The sequence below is a fragment of the Panulirus ornatus genome, chromosome 57 (assembly GCF_036320965.1).
Source record: "Panulirus ornatus isolate Po-2019 chromosome 57, ASM3632096v1, whole genome shotgun sequence".
Classification (NCBI taxonomy): domain Eukaryota; kingdom Metazoa; phylum Arthropoda; class Malacostraca; order Decapoda; family Palinuridae; genus Panulirus; species Panulirus ornatus.
The window spans coordinates 20989393-21006140 of NC_092280.1; the positions used below are offsets into that span (position 1 = coordinate 20989393).

The following is a 16748-nucleotide window of genomic DNA, read 5'->3' on the forward strand; positions in this document are numbered from 1 at the left end:
GACTATGAGGCATGGGCTATAGGTAGGGTTGTACAGAGGAGGGTGGATGTGTTGGAAATGAAATGTTTGAGGACAATATGTGGTGTGAGGTGGTTTGATCAAGTAAATAATGAAAGAGTAAGAGAGATGTGTGGTAATAAAAAGAGTGTGGATGAGTGAGCAGAAGGTGTGTTAAAATGGTTTGGACATATGAAGGGAATGAGTAAGGAAAGGTCGACAAAGACGATATATGTGTCAGAGGTGGAGGGAACGAGGAGAAGTGGGAGACCAAACTGAAGGTGGAAGGATGGAGTGGAAAGGATTTTGAGTGATTGGGGCCTGAATATGCAGGAGGGTGAAAGATGTGTACAGAATATAGTGAATATGAATGATGTGGCATACTGGACTGAACCAGGGCATGTGAAATGTCTGCAGTAAACTGTGGAAATGTCTGTGGGGCCTGGATGTGGATAGGGAGCTGTGCTTATGATGATTACACATGACAGCTAGAGACTGAGTGTGAGCGGATGTGGCCTTATTTCATCTGTTTCCTGGCGCTACCTTGCTGATTCAGGGGGTGGCAATGCTGTTTCCTGTGAGGCAGGTTGGCACCAGGAATGGATGAAGACGAGTAAATATGAAAACGTACATGTGTATATACTTATATGTATGTACTTATTTTTATACTGATATGTATATGTATGTATATGTACATGTATGTGCATGTATGTATATGAGAGGATGGATCTTCCTTTGTCTGCTTCCTGGCGCTAACTTGCTGACATGGGAAATGAAGAGCAAGTATAATAGTAATAGTAAATATATATTTGTAGTTATTATACTTGATCGCTGTCATGTATTTCAATTTCTAAAAGACAGAGCAGAAAAACCACCTTACATCACATTCTGTCCTCAGACATTTCATTTGCAACACATCCACTCTCCTTCACACATTTGCATTGACAGCCCATGCCTCAAATTCATACAGCATTATTGGGACTACTATCCCATCAAACATACCCATTTTCACTCTCCCAGCTAATGATCCCTCTTTTTAAACATTCTCAATGCTCCTGGAACCTTCTCCCTGTCACCCACCCTATGACTCTACACTTCTATGGTTCCATTCACTATTATGTCCACTTTCTGGTATCTAAAACTCCATTATCTCCAGATTTTCTCCATTCAAACTCACCTCAACTAACCTGTCCCTCTGCGCTTCTAAACCAAATAACTGCTTTTATTCTTATTTACTCTTAACTTCCTCATTTCACACACCTTCCCAAACTTAGACACAAGCCTCTGTAGTTTCTTACTCGAGTCTGCCACCAGTGCTACATCATTGACAAACAACAATTGACTTACTTCTCAGGCCTGCTGACCCCCTGCAAACTACATTGTCCTTTTCTTTGACTCGTGCATTTACCTCACTTACTGCCCCATCCATAAACAGCCAAGGTGATATCTCACACCCCAGCCACAGGCCCACCTTCACTTGGAACCGAACAACTAATTCCCCTCTCTACCCTCTTGAGAAAAGCTTCTCTAATTCTAGTAGCTTTCCCCTTATACCAAATAATTGTAAGACCTTCCACAAGGCATCTTTATCAGATCTATATCTGCCACATAGTATCCACCTGTTTCTTCGAGTATTTCACACACATTCTTTCAAGCATCCACCTGATCCACACATCCTCTACCATTCCTAAAATCACATTGTACATGCCTTCACCCTCTTAATCAACACTTTCATATGCAGCTTACTAAGTACAATCAACAAACTTAGACCTCTGTACTTTGAACACTCGCCTTTGTACCTCCTACTTTTATACAATGCATTCCGCTAATCCTTGGGCACCTCATCATGATCCACACATACACTGAAAACCCTAACTTACCAATCAACAACACACTCACCTCCTTTCTTCAAAATTTCAGTTGCAATACCATAAACTCAAGCAGCTTGTCACATTTCATCTTATGCAAGGCTTTCACCACCTCTTCTCTCCTCACCAGACCACTTTCCATGACTCCCCTCACTTTGCTACCTCCTCAACATAAACACCCCACATCTGCCACCTTATCATCAAACACATTCAACAGTGCCTGAAAATATTCACAGTTTCTTCCTCACCTCATCACTACCTGTTACCACTTGCCCATCTACCCCCTTCACTGATATTCCCATTGGCTCTCTTGTTTTTCTTACTCATGTTCCAAAACCTTTTATTCTCCCTGGAGTTTCCAGATACTCTCTCAATCTAACTCATTTCTTCTCTTTTTCAACTACTGCACCCTTCACTTGACTTACTACCTCTTTCTCTTTGATACCCCTCAATAATTTGCACTCTTTAAAATTCCATCAGGTTAAGTGCTTCCCATTTGGAAATTGTGTCTATAAGACCTCATTAAACATGAAATTATTTGGAAAGTTAAGAAACACAAACCAGAAGTGAAGACCTATCATTTATCATAATGTTGAGCCAATGAATTTCACTAGAGATTCTAGCACAATGCCACATGTTAGGTGTACAAAACAATGGGCTATCTTACTCACATAAGAAAGACAAATGTTTTAGACCCTAATGTTAGATGAAGTCCATGGGAATATTTATGTTCAAGAAAAGTAGACACAGATAGCAGATTACAATCTGACCACAGCTAACTGTTGCCATATTTGTTTCAAGTGAATGAAACTCATTTTTCCATCAAAATATAGTCTAGTTTGTCTTGTCATGGAAGGACAGTAGATACAACTGTAACTATTGTATATAATAGGTAAATTAGCTCATCATACCTTTGCTTTCTCTTGTTCTAGTTGCAGGCTTAACTGCTCTAGTCTAATTTCCTCCTCTTTCAAGTTTTGCTCTTGGCAACTAATAGCAGCCATCTTCTCACGCAGCTGTCTGTGCTCCTCTCTTAACAAAGCTATTTCAGCGTCCACATCCTTCACATTCTGTAAATGAAAAGATTCTTATTATCACAATTAGTCTTGACTACCATGTTACTAAAGGTCTTTTTAACCAGAAAAATATAATCAATGTTTATATATTCATGAACTGCTAGGTTTAAATGGCCTATAATACATCAGATTTTGGTAAATTTTGCCTATTTGCTACTTTTTGCCCTTTAGTGAGAGACATTTTTATGCTGACCCTGTCCTAAAGGGTTAAATTCCCACAAAGCTAAAACTCTCTCCAGAACATAGAAACAGATAAACATGTAAACAAACATACAAACAAAATAAACTCCTAATAAATATTGTAACTGAAATCTCATATCTTGCAACACTAGAGCCAAACACTTACTGGATTGAAGAATTGTGAAGATTCTGAAAATCAATCATGCCACTGGTATCTAATAGCAGATCAAGGAAGTTTATCTTAATCTGTGGAGTTCATTTTTCCAGTGTTTTAAACATTACAATTTTAATGATTTACTGTACTTATGAAGAGTCCTTCACTGTTTCTGATCCCAAATACATAGGCTGAGAGAGGTATAACTGATTTTATATTTAAAGTGCTTGGGGTGGTATCAGATCCAGTTGAGGCTGAAAGTGAGTAAATATGAAAGTTTGTTGTGGTGAGGATACTACTTCAGAGAGGCAGGAGATGTGTCTTGCATTTTATGTCATTGAAGTGTGCTTTGAAACCACTCAAACTTGGAAGGAGGCAAAGGACTTGGTGTGGGGGTTGCAGTTTCTGTACCTGGGCATGTACTTGGTTCTGAACATTTCTTGAACAGCTCTTGTGGTGTCACTTGCCTCATGTGATCAGGCTCTTGTGTGATTAACTTTTGTAGATTGCAGAATGTCACAGAGATGATTAAATAACAGTTGAAGTACTGGGCATTTAAAACCATTAGTGCCCTCCCTTATGTCATATTCTAGGGGTTGACAGACTTTGGAAAGCCAGATTTGAGACATTAGGGTGAAATGCACCTAGAGTAAATTGGTCAAATATTTACATGTCGAATATAGAGGGATCAAATTAGAGAAGCATTCACTAACCACACTGCTGCTGGGCCCTACAGTAGTAGCATGTGCCAGTTTCTGCTGAACACTGAAGTGGGCCTGCTGATTGGCTAATTCCTGCTTCTGCTGAGCTACAGACTGAAGTAGAGACCGATGTTCTGACATAAAGCTTTCTCGAGCAGTGGTTAAATTTTGGCGTTCCATTTCAGCATTCATCTGAAGATTGAAAGAATTTGATGCTTTCAAGGTTTGAATTTATAGCTGCAAATAAAATGTATATTACAAGTGGGTAAATGAGAAAATTGCCTTGTAATGACAATAATAATATTATTTTTTCATAACTACCTGCCTTTCTTGCCTTTATCTGTATTGTCAGGGAATGATGAACAATACTCTCATCTGGAATACAGTCAATCTATCTAACATGTTCACTGTTTCCTACCTCAGTAAAATGATGCCAGGAAAAGATGGGCAAGTCCCATGTGCTTACATCCTTTCTCAAGGTGTCAGGTACAATACATCAAAACTTGAAAACACCATCCTCAGCCAAGTGACACAGACTGTTCCATTGTTTTCCCTGATTGTTTCAAATGCCCTTGTTCAGGCTAATGACAGCATGTTGCCCCCCATTTATCCTACAAGTAAAAATTTTCTTTTAAGCTAGACTACTATTCTTTGTCTTAGGTAGCATTTACAATATGCTGCATACACAGTGTTAAATATAAGAATATATTAGTACACTAATTCTGATGTTACCTTGGATTACCATGGATAATAGTTAGATCAGGTTATGGGTGTCCAGTACAAAAAGTTCATACTTTATTGAAACTGCAGGTGGCACATATTGAGGACAGGTCTCCTATTCATTAAAATTACCATGAGTCAATTTAGCATGACCAAATGTCAGTTGCAAAGAAATTTCTCAAAATGATGATTCCTGTTGAAAGTAGAATGCCAAACTGCACCACTTTTTTTCTACCCTCTGTGGTTTGTTATTCTTTTGGGTTTCCAAGTCCCATCTAGCATGCCATTTACACATGTACAAACATAATTTTCTCCTCTACAGTACTTACAAAATCGTTGTGAGGCTTAACTTTTATGTACAGATTGCTAGATACTGGTACTTTAGCTATAGCTTCTGCTATTTCATTATCACTAAATCCAGCACAACCAAGACACCAGTAAAATGTTACACTCATGCCGAAGTGGATTCTTACAATCCAATCTTGGTCTCTTTGAACCAAGAGATGCACTGGATCTGTGTGATATGGCTCAGATTGCACTCTTTGAATTGGAGTAGATTGTAAATTGCTTTTTAGGAAATTGCTCAAGTAATTTAAATGCAGCCTAAATACATACAATTATGTAGTATATATGGAAGCTTCTTGTAACAGTTTTGTTTTATTTGATTCTTCTTCATCAGCTATAGGGAAGCCTACACCATCATATTTTGTGCCATAAATAATATCTTTGTTCTTTTTGCATGAATAGCATTACAATGAAATTTATTTTTCATTGCAAAAGCAATGTTGTCTTTAGTAGTTTTCATCCATTACCTGCAAATTTTCCAGGAAGGGAACCAAGTCTCCAAGCAACTCTCATTAATATCATTTTTTTATGCTAATATAATTAAAAGGTTTAGAGAGCTTGATGCATTGGTCAGATATTTCATACTATTAAAAACACTTTTATGTAAGGTTAGATGGTGTATGTTTTAGCCCAAAGATACTCTAGGCCAAGTTTTCTGCATTCTGAATTCATAAAGAGCTTGCCAGAGTCTCCATACAAACTCAACTTTTGAGGATATGAATGCTTTGGTGCATATTCTAATACCAAGATCAAGGACAATATCAACCATTTTCAGGATGTTACTGGAAGCCCCCGAGTTTATCTGGCAACCACAGTCCAATTCCAATCACCCCATCACAGTTTTCCTATCCTACCCAAGAGAAAATGGACACCACTTTCAAAATGTTTAGTGTCTGTCACTTTCCTTTTAAGGTCTTTCACATGAAGGGCCCTTGTGAATCACATATCTTACCCAAAAATTTTGGAATGAGAATGCCTTTCAGGAATACAGTTCATTTTTTTTATATATTGTGTTAGCTGAGATGGCATGGGCAACTGAAGCCCTAATCAAGGCCATCTCATTACCGCTATATATTTATTCATTTATTAAACTTCATTGCTGTTTCCCACGTCAGTGAGGTAGTGCCAGGAAACTGATGAAGAATGGCCCATCCACTTGCATACACACATATATAAATGCATATATATAAACTTAACATATACACATATACATATGTATAAATACATGCACTTAGACATATACATATATACACATGTATATATTCATACTTGCTTGTCTTTATCCATTCCTGGCACTGACCCGCCCCAAAGGAAACAGCATCGCTACCCCCTACTTCAGTCAGGTAGCACCAGGAAAACAGACAAAAAAGGCCACATTCATTCATGTGTAATGCACTGAAACCACAGCTCCCTATCTAAATCCAGGCCCCACAGACATTTCCATGGTTTACCCTGGACACTTCACATGCCTTGGTTCAGTTCATTGACAGCACGTCAACCCCGGTATACCACATTATTCCAATTCACTCTATTCCTTGCACACCTCTCACCCTTCCTGTATGGTCAGGCCCCGATCACTCAAAATCTTTTTCACTCCATCCTTCCTTCCTCTTTGTCACCCTTTACTCACTTATTCTCTCCGTATGTCCAAACCATTGCAACACACTCTCTTTGCTCTCTCAACCACACTCTTCATTTCCTCACATCTCTCTTATCCTTTCATTACTTATTTGATCAAACCACTTCACACCCCATGTTGCCCTCAAACATTTAATTTCCTGCACATCCACCCTCTGTACAACCCTGTCTATATCCCATGTGAAAGGAGAAAGTTGAGAGTAAATGTGAATAAGAGCAAGGTTATTAAGTTCAGCAGGGTTGAGGGCCAAGTTAGTTGGGATGTAAGTTTGAATGGAGAAATATTTGGAGGAAGTGAAGTGTTTTAGACATCTGGGTGTGGTTTTAGCAGTAAATGGAACCACTGAAGCGGAAGTGAGTCACAGGGTGGAGGAGGGGGCGAAGGTTCTGGGAGCAATAAAGAATGAGAGAATGTTATCTTTGAGAGCAAAAAATGGGTATGTTCCAACATTATTATATGGTTGCGAGGCATGGGCCATTTACTATAATACCTTGATTATCGTAAAAAGCCTACTGGATAGTGTTTTATCGTGTAAATACGACTGATAGGGTAATAATCATTTGGATCAGAATAATCATTTTTTATAATTTCATTCTTTCGATACTGAGCTGTGCTAGAATTAAGGCTACCAACGCCAAGCTTCATCAACTTACTAAAAAAAGTCTTTAACATTTTAATGAAGTGCTCAAGATAATTCCAAGACGAGATACGAGCGTGATATAATGAGGATGATGATGGAGTGAGGTTAGTGATGGAGCGAGGGTGGTGAATGAATTGTGGGAGTTAGGATGGTAATGTGAGGTGCGTACAGAGAGGGTGGTTGAAAGAGGCAAAGGGGTGGTTGGTGGGCAAAGGGGTGGTTGGTGAAGCGAGGATGGTGAGACAGTGAGGATGGGGACAGAGTAAGGGCAGAAATGGAGTGAGGGTGGTGAGAGTACGTTCTAATATTTCAAATTAACCAGTCATTAGAAACTAATATCAGAAAACCGGAACAATGTTTGCAAACGACAGACGACAACGGGGATATTGCCATAAAAAAAAAAATTGCCACCATAGTATAGGCACCATTTAGTAAGTTTTTATACAATTACTCCTACAATTACACCAGATATCAGGACATAACACAAAAGTTTTCATTTGTCCCTAACTTCCCACTGTAACTGCTGACGCGATGGTCAAACTGTTGTTAACTGGCCCCGCCTACTCTGCAAGCCCTCATACCACCTCACTTCTCCTCCGGCTTCGACAGGAGAAGGACGGACCAGTGCGGTGTAGCTCGTGTTTAACATCCAGTATTATTTATACGTATTCGTTAACTCTAGTGAAAGTCACCGCTGATAGAAGTATGGTGGTGCTTTTAACTTGGATTTTTGTAAAGTGTTATGAAAAGATTGCCTTTGTATTATGTCAGAATTACAGTGCAAGTGATCTGGAACCTTGGACGTGAAAGATAACTCCAGAACTGGGTACTTTCACTCGTGGCGTTACTCACATATCACTCATTTACTAAAGAATGAGTATTGATTCATGATTGGAAACGTGTGTTAAAGGCAAAAAAGGATCCAAAAACTGCACCATTATCTAGAATTAGTGGATATTATGATGAAAATCATTTCCCGTACAGTGTGGCGAACATGTTGAAAACAGTTTGTCACTTGATTGGTAGACAAATTGTGGCGAAAATAATGTAATTATAAACGACCTGAACGTAATGATGCTATAATAAATGATATACGGTACTTGGATTTAAAGCAATTACATGGAGACATGGTAAAAATGATTAATATTCCTACACGCCTCGTCACTCGTGTGACCTGCTGGTCGTTAACTGCCTGGCGACGGAAGGTAAGTACTGTAATAAATTAGTTCATTAATTTATTTCAACTAATTTTGTATGAGTCGAGCAGAGTTTTTTAGTAATTATGTGTCACGGCGAGTTTTATAATCTTATTCCCCTGTATCTTAACCTTGTACATATGTGCCATGTCTTGTATGTATTATATGCACACACACCCTACTAGCTCATGGCAGGGTGATCATTTTCACTGATATTTTATTTCTCGAGCGTTGTTTGATAAGTGTTTATAATTGTGTTGTTGGTAAGTGTTTAGAATTGTGTTGTTTGGTAAGTGTTTAGAATTGTGTTGTTTGGTTAGTGTTTAGAATTGTGTTGTATATCCAGTGAGGTTTATTGATCATGTTTCACCTGACCACAGGTTATGTAAGGACATGAGAGAAATTGCATTAATCGTCTTGGTCCACGCAAGGCAGTTATTTATACACCCAAACTTAATTTGAATCATGTTAACTGATGATTCGGTAGGAATGACCTAGTTTGTAGATGTTTGCCCCGCTACTTGGCTTTTATGTTTTGACCTTGTGTGTGTATATATATATATATATATATATATATATATATATATATATATATATATATATATATATATAGTGACCATTGTGAGAGTAGAGCAGTTCGTAATGGAAAACTGTGGGCAAGTTCTCCACCAATGAACTACGGGACCTTTGCGTAGTTACCACCGTATAGTCTTTTTCAAGCATGTTCACGAGTTATGGTTGCCAAAACAAAAGACAGACAGTCGGTCAATATTTTGAATATATATCATTTTAAAAGATCAGTGACGATGGTGTCTATTTTTTACTATAAATGTTCGGTGCTTCATTAACCGGTGGACTGCTGGTCATCTTCACAGTTTCTAATATATATTTTCATCAGTAAGAAACTGGAAACAAAACTCGTGTTTGTATAAAAAAAAAAAAAGCAATTCTATTCAATAACATATAATTGGAAAGCCGTAATAATTTGAACTTTAGGATTCAGTCGGTAATCTATTTTGTGTATATTAAAATATAGTTCCTCGTATTTCAAATGTTATTCAAACTCGTATTTAAAAAAAAAAAAAAGCCAGCGGCTGCCCTGAGAAACATGAAACATTTTTGCAACTCGGCACAGATAATGTTTGACCTCCATTTGTCATCCACATCTGCTTCGTGGAAGGAACTATAATGGCGGTTTTCATGTTTTCCCATACTCCTTGCCTTCGTCTTAAGCTTCGTAAGAGTTTAGCACTCGTTTCAGCGAGTACATTGCCCGACAAGAACACGAGCATTAAATAATTTTTAAACATTTACGTTACTGTCCGAGGCGTGCACATTATCAATCAACATGCATGATTACCGTCCACTCAGCAGCAGCAGTCGTGCTAAACAGATCTTTATCTGAACGGAGTAAGGTTCAGGGGAAATGAAATTTTGACATTTAAACTTTGTTAATCTGTAATTTGGGGTTTCCAAGGTCATTACGTTTCTTATAGTTAGTTGCATAAGCAATAATTATCACCCATCTCTTACCAACCACTTTCATTTGTAGTAAAATTCACATTCTTACACTCGTTCACACATTCCCATAACTCCTACTTTAAGAGTAATGCTACTCCTTCCATAACTCTAGTTCTCTAGAGAGAAAAAATGGTTATGTCTGAAGGTATAGTAGTTCCAGCAATATAATATGGTTGTGAGGCATGAGCTATAGATAGGGTTGTACGGAGGTGGGTGGATGTGTTGGAATCTAAATGTCTGAGGACAATGTGTGGTGTGAAGTGGTTTGATCGAGTAAGTAATGAAAGGTTAAGAGAGATGTGTGGTAATACAAAGAATGTGGTCGGGAGAGCAGAAGAGGGTGTGCTGGAATGGTTTGGACATATGGGGAGAATGAGTGGCAAAAGGTTGACAAAGAGGATGTATGTGTCAAAGGTGGAGGGAAGAAGTGGGAAAACAAATTGGAGGTGGAAGGATGGAGTGAAAAAGATTTTGAGCGATTGGGGCCTGAACATCCAGGAAGAAGAAAGGTGTGCAAGGAATAGAATACTTTGGAACGATGTGCTGTCAATGGACTGAACCAGGGCATTTGAAACATCTGAGGTAAACCATGGAAAGGTCTGTGGGGCCTGGATATGGATAGGGGATTGTGGTTCTGGTGCATTACACACGACATTTAGAGACTAAGTGTCAATGAATGTGGCCTTTTTTTGTCTGTTTTCCTAGCGCATCCTTGCTGATGCAGGAGTTGGCGATGCTTTTTCCTGTGGGGTGGGGTGGCGCCAGGAAAGGATGAAGGCAAGCAAGGATGAATATGTACATATGTATATACGTATATGGTTGTGTATGTATATATGTTGAGATGTATATGTATGTGTATGAGCATGTATGTATATATATGGGTGGATGGGTTTTTATTCATATGTTTCTTGGGCTACCTCACTGGCGTGGGAAGTAGCAGTCAAGTATGATAAATAAATAAGACATGTATATAAGAAAACTTTATCAAGCAGTAAAAACAAAAAATGTCAGAATCTAACTGATCGGACACATTGCATTCTTTTTTCTTCTAAGGCCAGGCAAAGCATTCAGTAACACTACAAAAACTTTCTTCATTATTACTGTAGAGCTTTAATGAGTTTACTGTTACTTTTAAAGAGGATGATCTTTCAACATAAATGGGCACAGTATGGATACTGTTTTATGCATGGATTGACATAAACAGTTCAAGAGATAGTTACTTAAATAAGAATTCTACAAATATTTTTAAGAAGACATACCTGCAAATGGCGTCGTTCTTCCACAAGTCCTTGACGTTCTACTTCAATTTTCAGTTGTTCTTGAGCTAATCTCCATCGTTCTTTCTCAACCTAGATCAGTGTAGTAGTTATTAACAAATAGAGATTAAAGGCTTCTATGCATAAGATACATGCAGACATTAACATATTATCAATTATTCCTATATATCCTTCTCATTTGGAGACCAGCCTGTACCTCTGCACATCCTCCTTTCTTATAAATAGGTATGATGTTTGCCCTTTATGATCTACTTGTCACACTGCCTTTCACCAGCAACATCCTTAACAGATTTCAAGTTGTACCAAATGTATCTTCACACATCTTCACCACATATGGTGAAATTTCAACAGGATCATGAGCCATGTATGCATTAAGACTTAGGTATTCTTATTGCTTTCTTAAATCTTCTACTTAGTGTATCTCATCAGTGTAGGGGTTATAGTTTCTTCTCCCATGAAAACACTAAATTTGTCATTTAGTTTCTTACATATGCATTCATCATCCTCTGCAACTCAATCCTTTGAGTCCCTTAGCTTGACTGGCAGCTCCTTAACTAACAATTTATTCCTAATGAAGTTATGGAAAATTTTCCTTAACATTTTTTTCAAAATATCTTTGTTTCTCCTTTCTTATTCTATATTTTTGTATCTCTGATGCCTCTTCCTACATGGAAGTCCCCAAAGGGGGTGGCCACAAAATAGTCTTGTGAACTCTAGTGCAGCTTCTTAGCCTTTATGCCTCACCCTTAACAGGCCTCTGAAGAGGGTAACTCTCGTGCAGTGTTTGCTGAGGCTTCTACTTAATGTTCCTACAGACTACTACTTCGTAATGCTCCTGCCTAATGTTCCTAACTACTGTTTCTACCTAATGCTCCTGTTTAAGTGTTCCCGACTACCACTAGTTAGGGCTTGTGCATAGTGCCCACTGCAGGAAAATCTAGAGTTAAGAAGAATGAGCTACGAGTTAAGTGTTGTCAAATGTTACATACGACAAGAAGATATTGTATGTTTGAGTATAGAATGCCAGTAGTCCACCTTTGGGTGAGACAGAAAGAAAAGACCCAGACTGATAGTACTATTAATGAAACATCTTGGTTATTGGCTGCTGCCAACTACTACCTACCTACCTTATTCTATTATACATGTTATTTGCTTCTTTATTTCTTGAAATGCTGGATGGCTGAAATGCTGCCAATATCATCCTAAATTTCCTTTGATTTTTGAATTTGTTTTACCAAACTATCCCTCTCTTTTTTGACTTTCACTTGTATTTCAACACAGAGCCTTGGTCTCTAGTTATGAATTCCATTTCCCATCTTTCAATGAGCATTCCTTCCTTTTTTCCTCTCTCAACTTTACACAGTGTATGATCTTGTCCGTGTCAAAATATAAGCAGTGATTTATGTTTACCAACCTCCTGTTTTACTAATTTTTCTGATTTTGGTGCCACCCACTTTTCAGCTAGATCCTTCAGGGCTTAGATGTCGACCTCCATATCTCTAACTTTTTCTAAAATCATTCATTTACCTAACAAGCATTTATTCTGTATGCCCTGTACTTTTCTGAACCTTTCAGCTGCTAGTACACTTATCCTGTATGTCCTACATTTTTCTGAACCTTTCTTTTAGTACCAAAACATAAATATACCTGATTGTTCTGTTCCACATTTAACAGTGCATATTAATCTTTCTACAGGATCACTGAAATCCTTGTGTATCTGTGTCTGAATGTCCCAGAGTATCTAAAATAGCATCAATCTTCATGCTGTTGATCAGTCCCCAAAAGTACTTCTTATACCCCACTCCCTGCCCTCTATTTCAAAGAGTCTGTAAATGAGATAGGTATTTAATTTTTGAATAGCCTCTAAGACATCTAAAAAGGATCCTTTTGACCCTCTTTGCTTTTCAGTGAAGGCACATGAGGCCTGATGAGGCTTAATATCCCTGCCCTTATTTTAAGGTTTTGTGGTACTTTGCTCAGACAAAGACAGTCATGAATTTTTCCCCAAGTTTCGAAGATAACACTGAGTGTGTAATTATGTATTTATACTGTATGGAGAGAATTTTGCACTTGCGGGGCCCCATCTCTTGAACGTTCTCTACTATCATATAACTTTTTAAACATTTGTATGCTATCTCGTTCAGTTAATTTCATTTTTCGACAATTCTTATACTGAATTTGAAGTGAGTGTCTCTGAATCAGTTATATGAAGAAGAATATGCATAATCAGTTAAAATGCTTGGGAAGAAAGGTTCATGCTTCTTAAGTTACAACCTTAATGTAAATAACATTGATAAATATTCTTCAGCTTACCTCTGATCCTTGCTGAACAAGGGTATTCTCAAGCCTCTGAATAAGAGTATTCAATCTCGCCCTCTCACTTTCTGCCTCAGCACGTGATGCTGCTAGCTGTGCTTCAAAATCAACTAATTGCTTTTCCTTCATCTGTTTAAAATTCATAAATAAAGTACAAATAAGATGTAAAATAATGTACTTTATGAATTAAGTACAAGGAAGCAGTAACACAACTCTACGGTAGTTAGTGTAACGTATGGATTTATAGCTTTTATGAAAAAGGATGAATATAATGGGCTGGTAGACCTTTTTGCCAGAGTATTAATGTTATGTAGCTTGTCTAGATGCTGGAGGGTCCATTGAGAGGTGCTGAAAGTGGCAAACAAAAGTAAGACCTTACTGTGGTGTCATCTTCATGTTTGAGTTACAATTGGCTCCATATTCAATTCCACTTTTGGAATCTGCTTATAAAAAAAGTTTTCTAACCCTTACAAGCTAGGTAATCTGAAATTAATGTAGAACAGAAATAGGTTACATTCAATTTTATGGACTTTCGGATTTAATGGACACCCCTTCCCCTATTAGTCCATTAAATTGAATGTTTACTGTATATTTATATATCATTAACCAAAGACTTCTTCCAAAGGAAGAGTCTGGTGTTTCCCAGGACCTGTTTCCAGAGGCTCTTGCAGCCAAAGACTGTATGCATTCCAATGACAGGGAAATTGGACACCTTTGGAGTTAGAAGTTCTTTGAAGAGACAGTGCTCCAAGTGATACAACCTCACCAAAGGTGACTTTTCACTTGCAGTGTAACTTCATGCAGAGGGAGTCTGGTAACTTCAATATGCTCATAGCTAGAATGTTCAGGGTTCTCTCATCAAATACAGCACTTTTATATTAATTTTTTTCATTCCATGACCATTCAAATTCCCTTCCTCAACGTTCAAGTGAAAATCTTCTCCCAACTCCTTACTCTGTTCCTTCCTGCTCGTAGAAATGATGATACTGGAGAAGTGGGTTTTCAGCCCTTACTCTTGCCCCTTCTCAGTCACCCCTCTAAAACATGCAATAGATAAAAGTATAGTATTCTTTCTCCCCTTTCCTTATGGATATGTAATTACACAAAAACACTTTATCAACTCACCTTCAGGGCCCTCTGTGTTAATTCCAATGCAGAGTCATGGCGGATATTGATAGATGATGTTAATTCAGAGAGGTTAGATGTATTGCTCTCCAACTGTGTCATCACTGCCTCAACTTCCCTACAGTCAAAAGTTTATTCGTACATAATCAGAATTTAAAAGAAAACAAAGACTTTGAAAAAAAAAATCATTTTCCAAACTTACAACTTGCATAAACAAGGTCTCATGAGAAGCTCTGTCAGTTTTGAAAGCTGAAAAACCTTAACAAGTAGGTGTCCCACAAGCATGAGATTTAATCTCTGAGAATGTATGGGTCAGGACCTTCCAACCTTGACGATTTCCAGTAAGGGGGCACCAACCTTCACAATTTACAACACCATGATGGTAGTGATATGCCCATTCTGGGCCCACCATCAACCAGTCAGTGACTGTCACTAGGCTCACATCAACTACTCACTTCCAGACTATTACAGTTCACAATTCACAGGTAGATGAATGATTGGATGGAGAAGACTAGCTATAGAATCATCCAGAGCAGAGTTAGAGAAAAATAAGGTCTTGAAAAAGAGTAGCTTTATAGGAAAGTTAACTATAGACTGATCAACTCTGAAATAGAGTAGAAAAGTCTAAAATACAGTAGTTAGGAGAGCTTTTGGTTCAATATATGAAAGTACATATTCTTTTTAAGAATGAATGCGAGGGCTTTTGGGACAGAAGTAGGTCTGCAGTCTTTCAAGGGCTTGGGTGCTTAGGAGGTGTCAGTTTTTCTTTGCTGATGACATGATGCTGGTGGTAGATTCAAGTGAAAACTGCAGAAATTGATATCTGAGTTTGGGAGTGTGTAAGAGGAGAAAGTTCAGAGTAAATGTGAATAAAAGAAAGGTTATCAGGTTAACTGGAGAGAGACAGGTTTAATGGGGTTTGAGTGGAGAAAACTTGAAGGCAGTAAAGTGTTTTAGATACCAGGGAGTGGACATGGCAAGTAATGAAACCATGAGAGCTGAGGTGAGTCATAGGGTGGGTGAGGAGGCAAAGGTAATGGAAGTATTGAGGAATGTGTGGATAGAGAAGAGGCAAAGATGGTTATATATGATGATATAGAAGTCCCAAGGGTGTTGTATGGATGCAAAGCACAGGCTCAGAGGACAGATGTGTTGAAAAGGAAATGTTTGAAGACATTATGTGATTTGACAAGGGTTGATTAAGAAATGACAGGTTGAGAGGGGTGGTAATAAGAAGAGTATGGTTGAAAGAATTGAAGAGGGTGTTTTGAAATGGTTTGGACATATAGATGGAATGTGTGAGGAAAGGTTGACAAAGAGGATATATGTTGGAAGTGGAGTGTTTAAGAAGTGGGAGACCAAACTGGAGATGGATGGATGGAGTTCAAAAGTTTAAAGTACTCGGGACCTGAACATACAGTAGAGTATAGGACATCCAGAGGACAGAGTGAATTGTAGCGATGAGGTATACAGGAGGTAATGTGCTGTCAATAAACTGAATAAGGACTTAAGAAGCAGCTGAGGAAAACCATGAAAAGGTCTGTAGGGCCAGATTATGGATTGGGTTTTATGGTTTTAGTGTATTACACATGACAGCTAGAGAATGTATGTACGCAAACAAGGCTATAATTTCATCTGTTCCTGGAACTACCTCAGTAATGTGGGAAATGGTGAACAGGTATGATACTAGAAAAGCAAAATGCGTGTGAAATACCCACTGGATATCTAAATTTAGTACACTAACAAGTACAGTCAAGCACTGCTTGAAATGGTTTCGGGATCATAACATTACTTAACACATTGAGCATGGTATACTTAACCATTAAACTTCCCTTGATCCTAGAATGTTGATGCTGAGGGGAAAGGGTTGCTAGTTTGTTGGAGATAAGGAAGGGGTAGGTAAGTGTCTTACTTATTCATTGCAATATGTACCTTAAAACCTAACAAAATTTGTTCAGCCAGCTGCTACCAGCAGTAAATACTTCTACAGTTT

General features: G+C 38.2%; 2 protein-coding genes across 4 annotated transcripts in view; one reads left to right on the plus strand and one right to left on the minus strand.

Annotated features, from left to right (window-relative positions):
* LOC139766240 (uncharacterized) overlaps window positions 1-16748 on the minus strand; it is a 48895-nt gene that overhangs the window by 6733 nt on the left and 25414 nt on the right. For all 3 annotated transcript variants that reach the window (XM_071694591.1, XM_071694592.1, XM_071694593.1), the window contains exons 13-17: window positions 14756-14873; window positions 13628-13759; window positions 11297-11386; window positions 3989-4168; window positions 2777-2935 (exon numbers count right to left, since the gene is read on the minus strand). In XM_071694591.1, coding sequence (XP_071550692.1) covers window positions 2777-2935; window positions 3989-4168; window positions 11297-11386; window positions 13628-13759; window positions 14756-14873 — 679 coding nt within the window. The remainder of the gene's footprint in view (window positions 1-2776; window positions 2936-3988; window positions 4169-11296; window positions 11387-13627; window positions 13760-14755; window positions 14874-16748) is intronic.
* Window positions 7907-16748, plus strand: part of LOC139766241 (hatching enzyme 1.2-like) — a 100057-nt gene continuing 91215 nt past the window's right edge. Inside the window, exon 1 of the mRNA XM_071694598.1 lies at window positions 7907-8525. The gene's annotated coding sequence lies outside the window, so the exon portion shown is untranslated. The remainder of the gene's footprint in view (window positions 8526-16748) is intronic.